Consider the following 18,601-nt stretch of genomic DNA (forward strand, 5'->3'; position numbering starts at 1 on the left):
AGGAATGGAGGGTGATTACAGGCTGGGGCTTGATTACATGCACTGTCTCCCACTCATGGCAGCCACATTAATCACGCAGTGTCGGCATGTGGAACTCAGCAAGAGAGAAGACACAGTATAGCTCCAAGCATTGACTGATTGACTGTGGGATCATAAACGCACGCCTGCATAAAAACACTCAAAATCACTGGTTTCTCTCTTTGTATGTTTCTCTTCGGCTCTGCCACCCCCTGCCCCCTCTCCTCCAAGCAGCCTGAAACACAGACACACATTGTGTTTTGTATCTCTGTCCTCCATTGTGGAGGGGACTTGTCTTAAATGGCATGTGTCAACTTGTGGCCCTGGGAACGATTCGGCCCTTTTGTTTGCGATGAGATGATGAGAAGTAGTGTTTACTGAAGTGTGGTGAGGATGAGGGTGGTGGTTGGCTGGCTGTCTGAGCGTGTGTGTGTGTCTGTCTTTAAACCAGTGGTGGAGATGTTTGGCTGATAGCTACACTTTGGCCTTTCTCCCCCTTCACTCTTATGAGTGGCAGTAATGCTGATTACGCCCCGGTGAGACAAGCTGGAGCTGAGCCTCTTTGCTCATGCTGGATTAGCACAGACACACATGCACAGTTTGCATTAGCAACCAGTTCAGAGTGACTTGCCTCCTGCTGATAACAGACAGTGGTGGTGGCGACAGGTTTCACTCCCTCCTCCACCTTCTCCTCCTCCTATCAACCAGAAAGGGAAGCAGTGCCATGGCATCTCACTCTGGAGCCGGGGAGGCCAGGACAAAAGACGGCCTGTTTTCAGAAGGCCATTACTCAGGCTGCAGAGGATGTGGAAACAATAGCCTGCATGAGATCTACACCCAGACCCCACATTCAACCAAAAGCTAGCAGGAAACATAAGCCCTGTGCACCGACAGCAGTCTCTCACAGTTTTTGTTCAATTGACTTTATAGTTTGATAAAGCCAGGAAAATGAGCCTTTCCCGTCCTGCACCTTCAACGTGTGGAGACATTTATGACAGTAGAGAGTGAACTGTGGCTCATTAAGATACAGTCACCACAGAGGCTGACAGACTCAACTTTTACTGTGTCAAAAACCCAGCAGCTGATTCTTTTCCTTCAGGAACAGCTGTGGGTTGCATGGGGACTATTTTTCAGGTAGAAATTAAAAATCTTGTGTGTGCAAGTGAGTGGCTTTGTCTGGGATGAAAGTTGTTCAGTTTTGAAACTCTGTCTAATTAAAATGGAGGTTTTGCAAGATTGTGCAAGCTTTACAAACTAAGATTCAATGTTTAGATATGCTGGAAAGAAGCTGTCCAATGTCTGCAAACATTGTCAGTGTCCCTGGTGCATCAGCTTGTTTTTGAGGTTTGAAATCTTGCAAATGCGGACTTGTGAGGATGTACATTTGCACTCATTCTGCTCTCGGAGCAGTATGTAAAGACAGCCACTTTTCAAAGATCTGCCCACACACTTCTGAGCTTCCAAGTCATGCAATTTATGGCAGCGTTATCTCTCAGCTGTGGTCTAAAACTCAGAAACAGACGGTGTGGGGAAAAATAAAAAGCTGGCATTGTGGAGGCAGGGGTACTTACTCATAAACTATTGTTTGCCTTCAGCTGAAGTACAGTGTATTTACTGCGTTAGGTGGGATCAACCTCGAAGGATAACTCATTTTGAATAAAATTAGGGTGTAGCTCGTTGTATACCTAACTATGGTGGGTAAGAGTTATTGCTAGGGTTTTTTTTTAAGAATTAAACAAAAAAAGATTGCATGGATGCTTTAGTGATCAAGCAAGTCTGAATCTGTAAACTGGACCGAGCCAGACAGCGCACGGAGCCATAAATCCCGCTCACGTGCCCGTCATTGGTGAAACAGTCTGTCAGTCGCACCTAACCCAGTCATTATGATGTGCTTAGACTATAGTTACACATGCACTGAAGCCGTGAACTTCTCTAGACATTACTCATCATCTGTATGCAACAATGCAAAAGTCTGATTAGATGAATAGACCTTAACCTGCCAGTTCTTAACCTCCCACCCTTTAATGTCCAGTGAAACACGTGTAAGGATAGCACGGGTGACTGCAGCCATCCTACTATGAATACTTTCCGAGGTAAAGGGCTCTTGGAGTATGTAGGGTTGGGTTGACAACATTTCATTTAAAATAAATCAGAACTGCGTCACAACACCACCGTAGTTCACCTGCTATGTCAGCTTGCTGCTATGTGGCAGGTCTGGCTTCAAAAGTGAGTCGAACCCCACAGACTGAAAAAGCCCGACTGTACAGCGTTAAAAGGCACGTTTACATCCCAGTTTAAGGAACAGCTTTAGCCTCTATAGATTACTCTATAGGGGGGTTTAATGGATTTTATGACTAATGACTTGTTTTATAGTAGAGACCAGGCAAAAGCTTTGCGCTTCAGTTTTGGTGAATTAAATTGTAGTGGGGGGGTTATTTTCAGTCTTGTTTTCCGCAGTAATTAGCAGATATCTATCTGTATGTTACACCCAGCTGTTGGACTGTTGTGCTCACTGGATTGTGCTGCAGTTTGCGAATGCGGTTTTTTAACCAAGCCTGCCAATGTTGGTGTTTGCACTCCACGCTTCGTTTAAAATAACGGAGACTTGAAAATCTGTAGTACAAAACCAGTGAGTGCCATCACGGAGGCCACGTACATCTTTTATACTGCCTGTGGCCTAAACCACACGAAGCATGTAGCTTGAATGCTTTTGAAGTGGATTATTTCCTGCTGTGTGCTACGTGCAAGATGTCTCTCTTTATTCTCCTTGTTTGTTTCCCGTCACATGAACCTGAAAATACAACTGCTGTCTCATTATCTGACAGTATTTTGTCCTAAAACTCATTAAACAAATTTAGTTCTTGCCAGGATTTGACCATCTGTACATGAAGTTGCATTATAGATTATAATGGGATAGTGAGTAGCACAATACTCTTCAGCAACAAGTTGCAGTTTGTATGGAGGTGTACAAATGCAAAATTTTGTGTAAACATAAAATATGTACTTCTATTTATTTATTTTTTTCGTTTGTTTGCACAGATGTGGCATTCAGCTCAACATTCAAGAAACCGAGAGAAATCCAAGTATAGATTTCCCAAGCCTTAAACTGCTGCTGCGTTCCCTTACACAGTCCAAGGGGGTGAAAGTTTAAATGTCTGCTCATTTATTCGGCCTAATATGTAACATGATAAATATGGAAAGATCATGATTAAAACTGTTGGAGGCCTGAGGGAATGGATTTGTGTGTGCAATAAAGGGAGTGACCTACTCTTGGTGCAGAAACTGAGATCCGGAAAATTACATTAAAGTGAACACTGCAGTTAAACTCGGTGCTCATTTATCACTGCGTGGCAGTGTTGGGTTTCTTATTTGATGGGCTGGTGTGATCACACAGGTGTCTTTATTTAATTAGGCAGATTTAGATTTGATTGACTGATGTCTCTTTCCTATGAGCTTGCACATTTTAGTTGGGAAAATGGCACCTTTTACGACCATTTTAACCTGATTTTAAATCGTTAACAGTTGAAGAACACGGATGAAACGGAAAAGCTCAAAGGAAACGAATGGTGAAACCTATGACAATGATGAGACACAGACTGACATTTGGACTTTGTACCACAGACCCGATTTAGGAGAGGCATAATATTTGATGGTGGGGGAATTAGTGAAAAGGCAGAAACTGGAACAAGGCTGCCCAACTGTCTAACTTACAATAAAAAAGAATGATGAGTTCTGTTATCTCTCGATTTGGGATAACAGAAACATTTGTCAGATTCAGGCTCTGCTTGCTTTGCCTCTTTGCCTTGTGGCCTCTGGGGTCACCGAGCATTACTGAGGTCAGAAGTCTCTTTCAAAGCAATTTTTATTACAAAAATTTCTTAAGACGAGACCTTTGTTAATATTTGTAGAATACCTAACCGTCCTGATTACTTGCGCCCTGTTTGGTTAATCTGGTTTTCTTTTTGCCTCATTTAAAAAGCACAAAGATCAGAAGCAACCCCACAGATTCTTTGAATATTTCACTTCAGAGGAAGACAATAAATATTTCATTATTCACGGTCAGTTGAACTCTTAAAGTGCCCAGTCCTTTTGTTCGAGCGCCTCTCTGGGTTTGATTTGCAGTGTTTGTCTCTCAAGAGAATACGCTTGGCTTTGGCATGGGCCCCAGTGGCTGGGAACAAGAGTGATTGTTGTAGTTTGGACGGTGGGGATCTAGATGTCTGCCTGTGGAGCGGCCAGCTACTGCTCCTATGTGCACTGCGTGACGGGGCATCTGTGACAGCTGTAGTCTTGTGACGGCACGCAGCACAACAGTCCATAAATTATTGAAAGTTACTGTGAAAACATCCTGTAATGAACTCCTGACTGAAGAAGCGGCAGCATCCAAAAGTGGATGCTCTTGGCAATTACAGACTTCTAATTTTCACCTAGAAGTGCCTTACATTTGCAAAGTTTTATGTGTGAACTCAGCTGTAAGCTGACAAAAACATATGCTGCTAAAAAAAGAAAAGTTAATGTGCAGATTTTTAGTTTGTTTTTTGTTTTTTTAAAAATACCACCAGTATAATTTCTTCTGTCCTGTGAAGTGTGGTGCTTAGTCACCTTCCTGCTGTCACATATCACCCATGAATGCTTATCAGGCTTCACGTGAAAGTCAGATTACATTGGAAGTCATATTCAAATCAAGCAGCACGACTCATCACCGTCTAACTCACATGAACACCATGTTTCTGTGTTTATTTTGAGTTTTTATTATGCAATAAGACAGAAAATGTTTTCTGTTGATAAAATATATTGAAATGGCAAAACTACAAATTTAGTTCCGGGTGGTTAGGACTGTCACCTCGCAGCGAGAGGGCCCTGGGCTTGAATCCACTTTGGGGCTTTCTGTGTGCAGTTTGCATGTTCTCTCCAGGTGCTCCAACTTCCTCCCAAAGTCCAAAGACATGCATATTAGGTGATTCTAAGGTGGTTGAGTTTCAGGTTGAATATGCAGATCGCAGTGGGTTGGAGAATGTTCTCCACAGGTCAAGAAAGTAGCTTAAATCGGTCGTTCAGGGGTTTTGTGTGCTAATTAGCGAGGAGGTGATCTGGTCTCCCCTCCTGCAGTGAGGGCTGTCTATGTATTCACAGAGTGGTACTTTAACTTTATGACTTTAAATACTTCATTATTTCATTATGTCATTTGCATATATGGGCTTTTAAGAGTCAGGTGATTAAATTACGATCAAACAAAATGTATCATGAACTAACACAATTAGCAGAACGATGTTTGCGTCTTGTTTTCTTGGTGAATCCAACGTTACATTGGTCTCTAAGCTGACAGAGATCTGCTGTGTGATGCCCTGTCTGAAGGACTGTTGATCAGAGGTTTCCTTGAGTTGGGGGCTTTGACATAATGGTTTGCTGTTAAGCTGAAGCTCGTGGGTGGGGCCAATGTTTAGAGATGTAAACGTGTCTCATGATAACACAGAGTCAGAAGACTTTATTTATCCCCAAGGGGCAAATAAGAGACTGACCTTGCCGACCGTACATACAATACACAAACATCACATTGGGGAGACCGGTCAGGCTAGGTAGCTGGCCGGTCAGCCGCACGAGCAGCGACCCGGAACTGAACAACAATGGAAAATGCACAACATGAGAAAAGACGAGGAGAAAAAAAGAACTCCCCCCAGACTGAGCTTCAACAGGGAGATTCATTTTTTTCCCAGTCAGTAGCCCATTGGAGGCAGACTTTAAACCCTTTCCTCTTTGTGGGATGTTGATTTCTTTTTTTCCTTATTGATTCTTCCTTGTCTTCTTCAGTCAACACTAGCAGCTCAGTAATGTACGGGCTTATGACTGACTTAGATTTAGGCGCTGAATCATTGTAGAGGCTTCAACCTAACTTTCATGAATGGCCAACGCTATTACCAGCTTTGATGCTTTTACGTGGTGTTTTATATGTTAATTATCTTCTGGCAATGTCCCGATGTTTCATATGTGGTACCACCCACATACAATTAAAACGTGGGGACTTTTTCCATCTTTGAATGCTTCTCTTTGTTGTGGTTAGCATTTTAAATTTTCAAAGAATATTCAGGCAATCATTTGTCCCTCTGGGTTTTCGACTCCTTCGTACATTATCTCACATCCATTCTGAAAGTTTTTGCATCTCCCTCTAGAAATTTGCTGACAGCAGTGAGTTATTATATTGAAGCTATGATGATTATTTTGTCACTGATTAAATCCAAAACCTGCAGTGAAAAAGTAGCTGCACAGGAGTATTAGACAGTACTGAACAGGCCAATCAAAACAGCTCTGAGCTGTGTTAACCCTATGTGTAGTTACATTTCCAGGGAGGTGCACATCAGGTTACGGCATAAGTTATGTTGTAGTGTTTCTGGGGTGTTTTTGGTTACGAATGACCAAAGTCATACATTTAACACAAGTATAAATTTCCTGTTACGTGTGCTAATATTTAGCATAGTATTTTCTGTGTTCTTAAGTTTAGTTAAGCTTGTTAGCACGCTAACAGAGTACCTCTGAAGGTTTAATTTAAGACTTTAATACCAATAATACAATTTTACTTTTTCATGTTAAGAGTGACAAAGAAGTACAGATATCAGATTTACAGTATCAGAATTACTAATGTTTGTATTTGTTTGACTAATGTTTAGCTATCGTGTGTAATAGATAGAATAGATGCTATCCACATCCAGATGTTATCCAGAAGTCCCTAACTAGAGTTGCAGGAGGTGATGCAGAGAATCAGAATCGCATTTATTGGTCAAATATATGTGCAAACACATAGTAGGATTTTGGTTCTGGTCGACGGTGTCTCTCAAGCACAGCAATGTAAAACACACAATATATGAGCGACAAAAGAAGAAATAAACAATATACAGTGGGGCAAAAAAATATTTAGTCATCCACCGATTGTGCAAGTTCCCCCACTTAAAATGATGACAGAGGTCAGTAATTTGCACCAGAGGTACACTTCAACTGTGAGAGACAGAATGTGAAAAAAAAATCCATGAATTCACATGGTAGGATTTGTAAAGAATTTATTCGTAAATTAGGGTGGAAAATAAGTATTTGGTCACCTCAAACAAGGAAAATCTCTGGCTCTCACAGACCTGTAACGTCTTCTGGAAGAAGCTTTTCTGTCCCCCACTCGTTACCTGTATGATGGCACCTGTTTGAACTCATCATCTGTATAAAAGACACCTGTCCACAGCCTCAAACAGTCAGACTCCAAACTCCGCCATGGCCAAGACCAAAGAGCTTTTGAAGGACACCAGGAAAAGTATTGTAGACCTGCACCAGACTGGGAAGAGTGAATCTACAATAGGCAAGCAGCTTGGTGTGAAAAAATCAACTGTGGGAGCAATCATCAGAAAATGGAAGACATACAAGACCACTGATAATCTCCCACGATCTGGGGCTCCACGCAAGATCTCATCCCGTGGGGTCACAATGATCATGAGAACGGTGAGCAAAGATCCCAGAACCACACGGGGGGACCTGGTGAATGACCTGCAGAGAGCTGGGACCAAAGTAACAAAGGTCACCATCAGTAACACACTACAACGGCAGGGAATCAAATCCCGCAGTGCCAGACGTGTTCCGCTGCTGAAGCCAGTGCATGTCCAGGCCTGTCTGAAGTTTGCCAGAGAGCACATGGATGATACAGCAGAGGATTGGGAGAATGTCATGTGGTCAGATGAAACCAAAGTAGAACTTTTTGGTATAAACTCAACTCGTCGTGTTTGGAGGAAGAAGAATACTGAGTTGCATCCCAAGAACACCATACCTACTGTGAAGCATGGGGGTGGAAACATCATGCTATGGGGCTGTTTTTCTGCCAAGGGGACAGGACGACTGATCCGTGTTAAGGACAGAATGAATGGGGCCATGTATCGTGAGATTTTGAGCCAAAACCTCCTTCCATCAGTGAGAACTTTGAAGATGAAACGAGGCTGGGTCTTCCAACATGACAATGATCCAAAACACACCGCCCGGGCAACAAAGGAGTGGCTCCGTAAGAAGCATTTGAAAGTCCTGGAGTGGCCTAGCCAGTCTCCAGACCTCAACCCCATAGAAAATCTGTGGCGGGAGTTGAAAGTCCGTGTTGCTCGGCGACAGCCCCAAAACATCACTGCTCTCGAGAAGATCTGCATGGAGGAATGGGCCAAAATACCAGCTACTGTGTGTGCAAACCTGGTAAAGACCTATAGTAAACGTTTGACCTCTGTTATTGCCAACAAAGGTTATGTTACAAAGTATTGAGTTGTATTTTTGTTATTGACCAAATACTTATTTTCCACCCTGATTTACGAATAAATTCTTTACAAATCCTACCATGTGGATTCATGGATTTTTTTTTTCACATTCTGTCTCTCACAGTTGAAGTGTACCTCTGGTGCAAATTACTGACCTCTGTCATCATTTTAGGTGGGGGAACTTGCACAATCGGTGGCTGACTAAATACTTTTTTGCCCCACTGTACATGAGTGGATCATGATGAGACAGGTCATGGTCCCCAACACACTATAATACACTATAATAATCTAGTGTGCTCTGAGTCTTACTGGGCAGCACAGTTTGTTTGTTTGTTCAGTTACTTTTTTGTAATTGTGATTTTACTTTTAGATGTAAATATAATAATTATATTTCTCAAAACAGTTTATGAGTGCTTTTCTGTTTGATCAACTAATAGATTTTTTTTTTCCCTTGCTTGTCTCAGACTGTTTCTCTGCTTTTTCAGATGAAACATGAGCTCTTATTTAATGGCTGCTTCTCTGGTTTTGCAGCTTAAGTGGTTGTTGCGTGAAATAAGCTGTAGGTGTAAAATGACTTGGACTGACAGAGATGCACTAAGCGTTAGTGATTGCAGTGACATCTGTATGTAAATCAGCATTTTTATTTGTGTGCCTAATGTGGTTGTTTAACTTGCAAGACTTTAAACTTTATTGCTGTTCTGTTCTGTTCTGTTTTGTTTTTTTGCTTTGAAGAAAATGCAGGCATCGCCTTATGAATCATTAACAGAAATGTCTTATGGTGGGGGGGGAATGCTTTTGGTCTTCTCCCCTGTGTAATCAACATGTTTTTGTATTCCATTTTCTTATAAACAATGAGACATCCAGTGTTAACTTGCAGGACTATCTCAGAAAAACATTACACAGTTCAGCAAAGGCTGAATTAGAAACACAACTTTTTCAGGAACTGAGATCCACCTGTGTAGCTACATGTAAACTGCTCTGTCCCATCCGAGTTAAGCTAAATATAGGTTGTATAAATTCCTGTGATGAAAGCCTGCAAGTAGAGACATGTGCAGCAGGCTGATAAGAAAAGAGACCCAACGTCTGTTCTTTGTTGCACACTTGCAAAACATCTGAGGTGACTTAAAGGCAAATACACAGAGGTAATGGGCCACACAGCTGAATGAGAGTAGATCAGAATTCCCTATAACAGTATTAGTTTTGTTCGGTTTAATAGCCTATGAGGCTCTTGTTGTTTCTTTAAAGTGGTACACACGTAAAACATAGCATATGTCTTCATTCTAGATATGTAGAGACTTTTGATTTTTAAAAACTGATATATAAACAATATATTATCATCAGTTCCTCACCTTCAGCTCTTCACATGAGACCATATTATACTTGCTAATTTATCCAAAATGCACTCAACATTTGTATCTCTGTATATAGAGGGGGCAAGCAATAGAAACTGTTTTCCACCCAGGTGAAACATAAAGGAGTTAATCTTTTGTTGAGCTAATCGAAGCTTTAAATTAAAAACATGAGCAGTTAATATCAAATAGTGGTGGGGGAAAAGCAAGAAACAAGAAAAATGGTTTAAAAATGTCAGAATTGCCAAAAATAAGTTACTGCTTTTACAAAGTGTGGCAGTCTGACACTTCGGTGACGTTCAAAATAAACAATTTGATCATCCATTAATTGGGATAAATAAATGGTTCTTAATATTTTGAACTTTGAGCTTAAATGCATTGAGATGCTGCCATGTGATTGGCTGCTTGGATATTTGCATTAATGCGCATTTGAACATGTGCAAAGTGCAAAAGTGTCAATAAAGGCAGAGATGTGAGAATGTGAGTTTAATGGAAAACTGAGGGATCTCATACCAGCGTGATCATTTTTGGCTCCTAAAGTTGTGTAATTGCTGCCATTTAAATGTAAATATATACCTAATGAAAACAAAGTAATTTCTAACAGGGCATGCATACCAATCATAAGTTCTATTTTAGAGTCTGATTCTTTATTTAGATTATATTCAGCTTAAGTAACTTAGAAACTACATTCTGTGGTATGTGTTTGTGCCGTTCAGTGCTAATGCCCAAGCCCGAGCATCTGTGTCACGTCCACACTTGGAGCTGGAAAAATCTGAGCAGGGACTGCACATTGTGTTCTGAATGAAACCAGAGTCATGTAGTGAGGAGACAGAAAAGGAGAAAACAGAGGAAATCCCCCGTGATATCTGCACTTTAAGCTGCTTCCCAACCCAAAAGGACGCCACAGCTGCCAGCAGCATGAAGAATGGGCCGATATGAAACTGCTGATCCCCCCCCTGGCCACTGTTAGGAGACTGCGATGACAATGTGGATGTCTTCTGAACTCTGAGACTCAACTCAGTCACTGTATTTCCTGTAGCTGATGAAGTGGCCTTTACTCACTCATATGCCCCCTCAAAAAAAAAAAAGAACTTCTACAAATTTCCCATAAATGAAAGTAAATATTTCAGGACTTTGCTCACAGACCTACAATTACATCTTTTTCTGTGGTCAAATCAACGTTGATCCTAACTTTTTTCTCATGCTCCCTTTTCCAAGTGTGTGTGTGTGTGTGTGTGTGTGTGTGTGTGTGTGTGTGTGTGTGTACACACTCACATGCATTGGTCTGCCCTGGAGGTTGCAGCCTTGGCTCTGCTGCGCTCCACTGAGTCTGCCAGGAGATCTTATGGACGCCTCAGTGGAGCGGACTCTTAAAAACACTGCTTACCCAAGGAGATTTATTTAAAGTTACAGAGCAGTACAAAGTGTCTAAAACCTCTGAGAGAAACTGTGTGTGTGATTCATTGTACATGCGAGACTGTGTTGAAATGCTACGAAAACAAAACAAAAAAATGAAGCGATTGATGTTTGTGTTTTTTCTAAAAGGTGTGTAAACCTTGTCATTTTAATGCAGTATTTCTCCACAGCTCATTTGTCATAGTCCAAGCGTTTGTTCTCAAGCAACTGTAGTGTTTTTGTTTTTTTGTTTTTATTCATCTCCCACATTTTACCCCAGAGATAATCATCACATTGCGTTGGCAGATTTCTTCTCTAACAGACTTTGACATGTCGCCTGGTTTCAGTATGCGTTTTCCAACCTGTGTGCAGTAGGACACTACTGTGCACACATGAGTGTGATTTTTAGGGGGGGACAAACAGTATGAAGGTGCTAATGAAATTGCTCTGTTTGTTGTTTATAAAAATGAATTGCACTTTTGAAGAGCTACACATGCTTGAGGAACGAAATCTGTAAATAGAACCATAGCACCGCCTACAAAATTAAATTAAATAAAATTCAGTAAAGTTCAGTAAAAAAACGACTTGCGTTCCAGATCCAACAGGAAGCCCACCATGTTGATTTTGCTGAATTTTGCACCATTTTTGCCAATTTAATATGGGGTGCTCAAAGGAGCGAGAGCTGTTACTTCCAGTTTGAATTTTAATTGTTTTAATGACTTATCATTGTGTGTAACGTAATGTAGAAACTAAGCACTTTGAATCACCTTGCTGTTGAATTGTGCTATATAAATAAACTTGCCTTGCCTTACTTTGAGCCGCTCCATTATTTGCATAAGGGGTCGCCACAGCAGGTAGCAACAAATATTGTTATTTTAATTTATTTTTTTAATGTCAGGTCCTCTTCCTGACCCAACCCCAAAGGGATTTGGCGTACTGTCATGTTTCCAATTTCAGTCACTGAATGTTTGAGTTTAATGTAAGCTCTACAGTGAATAAATGAAATTCTAATTTGTGTTGTGGTGGTGGAACAAGATAAAGGAACCTTTTCCTCAAGATCACCATGTGGCAGTACGTTGGTTGTCCGTAGTTTCTACACAGAACCACATCCTATCATGTGGCTGAGTACTGCTAAAAAGGAGTCAGTTGAGGTGGTTCTGTGATCTGGTTAGGATGTCTCCTGGGCACCTCCCTTTGGAGGTTTTAGCTTAGCCCCTGTCGCACAGGAGAAGTCAAAATACACAAAGCACCAATTTTCTGTGTGCTATTTTTAATGTTTTTATTTATCCTCCTCCCATCCTCCTCATGGTAAACTTCACCGTTGTTCCCTTTCCTGTAGAAACCATGCTATCTGCATGTGTCTGCTCTGCTGTGCTGGGCAGCCAGTGCACAGTATAGGGGTTTTTTTTTGTTTGTTTTGTTTTGTTTTGTTTTTTGGGGTGGGGGGGGTTCACTTTTGCACACAAACCAAAGTCTCAGTCTGCTTTTTGTCCATTTAACATCCTGTTGGGTAAAATTGTTGATGAAATAAAGTAAATTCCCTTTGGTGGTATTATGCATTATTGTGCATGTTACTTAGTCTTATTTCTGTGGCATTGTGTTGTGAGAATAAAAACTTCACTGATTTATGGTGATTGCAGAAACCTTGACTTTGGATGGTCCCGTGTTCTTGGCTTAAATGCATCTGGCATCAGCTTGCCTAAAATTGTGCTGAGTAGATAATTGCTTTTCCCTGCAATGAGTTGACAGTTTGAAATATGATCAAAAACGCTTAATCTCTTAGGAAAATGATAAGTTAAAGCAACTAGCTGGCAGTCAAATGAAACAATAAAACCATTCTTTTACTTTGCGGGGTAATGCGCTCACACAATATTTACATAAGATGTTTTAAGGACAAAATCAGCTGGCAGGAAAACCTGGAATACATTTATTATCGTTTTGTGGGTGCGTTTAACACGCTTATGCAACTTGGTCATTCATTCGACTTTGTTATTATTTGCATCTGCTAAAATAAAAATCTTTTCCTCTGTTTTCTCCACAGTACATCAAGATCCCAGCTCCCACTTCAGAGTCTCCTTCTGCCCTCCGTGTCTTTTCCTTTTACTTGTCCAGCGACAGCAAAGACCAGCCACAGGCCAGCTTTGACTGCATCCATCAGTATGTGTCGAGGTATGAATCCGAAACTTGTTTTCACAAGTCGAGTACTATTATCGCCACTGAATCAAGATCCAACTTTGAGCATCATGGAAGACTAATCAAAAATCCCTTTTTCCCCGTTACATTAATCAGCAAAGAATTTTGGCAAATATTTTCAATAAAAAAAAAGAACTCTTTGTTAAAGCTTCAAACTTCGCTATTCTTCTCTGGATAAGCGCAGCCAAAAGTTCTCGCTCAATATGCCTGACCGAATTTGCCAGAACACACACACACACAACCCCAGTGAACCACCTGCAGACTTAAAATATGCTGCTAACATTTATGTTGGTTATTATCACTTATTAAGACCAAATAGATGTACACACAAACTTCATACCCACATACCAGCCAATCACATGGCCACAGCTCAGTACATTTAGGCATGTAAACTGAAGTTCAAACAGACCACCAGAATGGGGAAGAAAGCTGATTTAAGCGCAACTATCTTTAGGATTTACAGAGACTGGTCAGAAAAATAAAATATGCAGAGATCGGCAATTCTCTGGATGAAAATGCTTGTTGAGGTCAGAGGAGAATGATTAGACTGCTTTGGGTTGATATGAAGGCAACAACTCAAATAATCACTTATTACAACAAAAGTATGCAAAAGAGCTTCTCTGTAAGGACAACTTATCCAACTTTTAACCCTCTTATCAGCTAAGAACAAGAAACTAAAAGAAAAATAAAGGATTGCAAAAATGTTTAAACCAAGATCCATCTTGCATTGCATCAACAATTTAGGCTGGTTGGGTGAAGGCCAGCCTCAGATTCAGTCTGGAAGATTTATAATACTGTTTTTTGCTGAATCCACATTTTCAGCCCCCTTCAGTCTGATAGCTGGTTGCCTGCATACATGGCTACTGGCATCCACGTATTGTCTGAAGGTTGTGGCCCAAAAATGTTCCAAATGTAGAAGAAAATGCAAACAAAGTACACCACTACCCACTTCCAGTGGGTCATAAATGGTTATGAAGAAGGATTGCGTATTGCTTGTGCATCATTTGTGGAGAATTTTGCAAAGTACACTTTTGAGCTTCCAGATGTGTAAGTGGTCTGATCCTCTTGTAGTGGCTCATAACCTCAGAAGACACTGTCTCCCTATGCTCGCAAATCAGAAGAGACTGTTTGCTTGCATCTTACCGTACAGACCATGGGGCACTTGTAATTTCCTGTAAATTTCTGGGCCGAACCTCTCATTACTGAGACCCGCATTGCTTTATTTATGGAGTGGATATGCTTGGAAACTAAAGGTTATGCTCTGTTGCAGCTTCTTGGTGCCAGATGGCTAATTGTGGCCTGAACTTTAACTAGCTTTCATTTCAGCCAGTTACTGCAGCCAAGAGAAACGGCACATCAGCATGACAGCAATATCTTGCTCCCGTTGCCCCCTGCATTTGTTTTGATATTTGGAGGACAGAGTGAAAGAGTGGCCATTGGTCACTTATGTTATTGTATAGTGAAAATGTCTCAAATTAGCAGGAATTGCTACTTTTTTTTTTTTTTTTTTTTTTTTTGTTCTGTTTTTGTTTGTTTGTTGGATTTTGGCAGCTCTGTAAATCTCTGATTTATTTGCTCCATTAATGGAGCTCAGGTTCTTATTTTAACTTTTTACTTTTGGCCAAGATGATTCTTGTTTTGCAAGCATGCCGACAGGAGCCAAGTTAATCCTGGCGGTTTTTCTACATGGTCTGTCCTGCTCTGAACCAAGATATATAGCCTTTCTCACATGTCACAGGCTGCAGAGCTAAATCTAGACAGTGACATAACATACAGCAACCACAGGTTCAGCCAGATTCCGCCACAAAGTCACTTTCTGCTGCAAAGGTTCTGCGCTGCCATCCTGCTTTGAGATAACTTAAAGGATGTTTTTAAAAAGCAGCAGAATGCCGTGAAGTTCAACAGCTGGCTGTTTTTTATTTTGTAGTGACGGCCGCGAACAGCTGGAAGGTCAGGGCAGCATCCAGGACAAGATCACTGTGTGTGCCACCGATGATTCCTACCAGATGACCCGCGAGAGGATGTCGCAGGTGGAGAAGGACAGTTGGAGCCGCTCTGCCATTGAGATCAAACCTGGAGCAACACATCCAAGTAAGATTAAGCAAAAGGCTTCTGTGGCAGGAAAACCGAAATCGAAGATGATACATCTGCAGATTTTCATGTGGAAGGGCCAAATAGCTTTTTAGTTGGAGAGGGATCAGCAATTTGGATGTGGATACAAAAGAGGCTGTATAAAAACCCAAATAGAAATATAATAGCACCAATAAAAGTAAAAGGAATATTTGCCTTGAAAAATATTCCTTTATTTATTGCTTGAAGCTAAAAACCAGATACTTTCCTGTTTTTGATGTGCGATGAAACCACATGCGTAGGCCGTATTTTTGGTTATACCAAGACAAAAGCTAAGCCTTTTCTCCGATATTTAATGTTTGTCATTGTTCAAAGTCAGAAACTGTCTTTAAACTTTAATTTCAGGGAGTTTCGATTCACTGCCAGGCCCTTACCATTAATACAACTGAAAAGTATAGTTAATGGAGCCATGTCTCTAAAACAAAGATTATTGCAGAATGAGAGCTGTATGGGACGTGCAGGTTTTACTAACTATGACCTGAAAGCTACCTTCTGTGTTTTTTCCCTGTTCGCTAAACTTTGCTGCGGTTATGCAAAACTTTTTCTTGGCTCTGTCCTGGACCCCCATGTCAGTGCTGAAGCTCCAGGGAAGCTGCAACTGTAGTTGGTTTAAACCAGATTACTGCATGGATTGTGTAACATCAGATCTTAAGGTGAACATGACAAAGCAGTATAAATTGTAACTCTCACAGAATTTATTAGGAAGAAAGCCAAACCCTATCAAGCACGTATCTGGCACACCATAAATCCCCATGACATTATAACATAATTCTCCTTATTTTCATCATGATAAATGACTAACAGAAGTACATATGCATGAAGTTATCTGTTGGACTTACTTTTTCTTTTCCTGTCACTGACCTGCAAAGCGCAGATTAACCCGTAATGGGATTAGCACAGAGAGACGTAGCTTTCACTGCTCTAACATGCCCCATCTGTCTTCACTGGAGATACAAGCGATAATCAATGGCATCTTTACATCTAAGGACAAGTAGCTGCAAGTCTGATCTATAAATAGCAGGTTTCAGATGATATCTCGAGTAAAGTGTTCATCACTTTTTTTTAAATCTGTTTATTTTATCTCAGATCTCACTGCCTTAAGATTCTTTTCTCCTTGTACCTTCCTGAGCCTTGTTCTGCTGGAGATTCCTTCCTGTAAAAAGGGAGCTCTTTCTTCCCACAGTCGCCAGCTTGCATAGGAGATTGTCTGATTGCTGGGGTTCTCTCTCTCTAACCTCAGGAATCCACCAGGCGTGGCTGTGTTACATTCTGACCCCAGTAAGACGGTGCTTGTAATTCCACAGGATGACCCACAAAGTATTTCAGAATTGTCCCAGAAGTGTATCCCTGCTTAAAATTGCATAGTTGTATTTTCTTGTCTTTTTCCCCTTGTTTCCTTTTTTTCTTTTCTTTTCTTTTTTCTTTTAATAAAATATGAATTAAGCTACATAGAGCAGGTAAGGAGTAAAGACAGGAAATCAGACAAAGAATGATGATAGATAATCTGGCCAATTTTAAAACATAAAAGACCCCTGGCAGACTAAATTGTGATTCAAAGCCATGCAAAGAACAGAACAAAACTGCACTGCAATCCGATCTCAAAGGCATGCACCTGGTGTTTTCCTTGTGCTATATTGTATGTAGACTGAATTCAATTACTGCATCAACTGGAGAAAACTGTTGTTCTCAGAACTACATTTTTAGCTCCTAACACAGAAAAGGTTATCAGGTTATAGGTTTACCAGCATAAGAGGACCTTTTGAGAGATGTAGGTGTACTGTGATTGGTATAGTAGCAATACAAATAGTATTAACCTTGGTAAAACATGAGTCAAGTAACCAATAACTCTTAACTATAGCCAAAAAAATAAACATGCAACATGCAAACACCAACACTAAAATCCATTCTGTCTATAACTGGACGGCAAAATATAAAACAATGTCAAGTAAACACTTGTGAAGCTGATTAGCGCAATCCACAAGAAGGCAAAAAATATTGAGAAAACTCAAGAGGCTAAAACAGCAATACAAGAAAAACAAAGTTAATGTTGCATTCCTGGCCACTGGCTGGTTAATACAGTGATTCAGCTTTTCTATAAGCAATATGAATGCAAACAGATGGAAAGAAAGGAGAGTATGAAGTTCAACGAGGAGCTCTTCAGGTAGTTCTCAAAACTGCTTGATGCAAAACAGGCTTCTGTTTTGCCACCTGCAATAAAATGTGAAATATCCTGCTTTTTATAAGCCCGCTCCTTGAGGCATACAAAGTATTTATAATTAGATGTTGATTTGATTCATTAACATAATGTGTGTATCTTTTGAGGTAATGTCATCTAAGTTAATCCATCCTAAATCACAGGCGGACTGATGCATCATCGTAGATCTTGTTCTTTTACTTTGTGTTCAGGTAAATGTGTCAAGTACCAGAAGAGGCCAGGCCCACTCCCTGCCTCAGATAGCAGCTTCTCCAAGTACTCTGTCAATAACCGGAGGAATGGCAGTATGGCGACCTCAATGCAGAAGCCCCTGAAGGATCGCATCGTCCACCTGCTGGCTCTCAAACCCTACAGAAAACCAGAGCTGCTGCTGTGGCTGGAAAGAGAAAGAGCAAGCCCCAAAGATAAGGCCGAGCTGGGTGCCATACTGGAGGAGGTACTTAGAAACACTGTTTGTAGACAAAATGTACAAAAGCTGAAGCAATTGCATCCATGCAGAGGCCACAGAGTGTAAAAAAAGATGGATTTAGCCACTGCAGTGTCATCATGTTGGTTTTCTGGATCCAAAAGGGGATTTCTGGGTAAGAAAGCTGCACCCATTAACTCTGTGGATGCACTGTTCAGACAAAGATATAATTTGTAGTACAATACTAGTATAATACAAGTTGACTCACCATAACTGAAGTATAAACGTGGATAATGCGTACCACACAGGAGGCCATACTGTTTGTTCATTAAAATGCTCTAAAAAGCTCCAACAGCAGGGTTTAGAGTTCCCTCTGACCACCACCAGGCGGCAACGGGTGAAGTGTCTTGCCCAAGGACACAACAACCGAGACTGTCCAAGCCGGGGCTCGAACCGGCAACCTTCCAATTACAAGGCGAACTCCCAGCTCTTGAGCCACGATTGCCCCGGACAGCTGGTGGTTTCAATAACCAGTAAACAATGATGCGGTGGTTACTTCCATCTTTTATATACAGTGTATGGTTTTTACTTAAAGCCATCATGACCTTGAAAATGCATAACTCCAACA

At 40.9% G+C, this 18,601-nt stretch overlaps 1 protein-coding gene across 1 annotated transcript in view; it reads left to right on the forward strand.

Annotated features, from left to right (window-relative positions):
- LOC113025017 (RNA polymerase II elongation factor ELL2-like) overlaps positions 1-18,601 on the forward strand; it is a 35,558-nt gene that overhangs the window by 9,623 nt on the left and 7,334 nt on the right. Inside the window, exons 3-5 of the mRNA XM_026172359.1 lie at positions 13,071-13,198; positions 15,150-15,313; positions 17,759-18,003. Coding sequence (XP_026028144.1) covers positions 13,071-13,198; positions 15,150-15,313; positions 17,759-18,003 — 537 coding nt within the window. The remainder of the gene's footprint in view (positions 1-13,070; positions 13,199-15,149; positions 15,314-17,758; positions 18,004-18,601) is intronic.

The sequence above is a fragment of the Astatotilapia calliptera genome, chromosome 1 (genome assembly GCF_900246225.1).
Source record: "Astatotilapia calliptera chromosome 1, fAstCal1.2, whole genome shotgun sequence".
In the NCBI taxonomy this organism is placed as follows: domain Eukaryota; kingdom Metazoa; phylum Chordata; class Actinopteri; order Cichliformes; family Cichlidae; genus Astatotilapia; species Astatotilapia calliptera.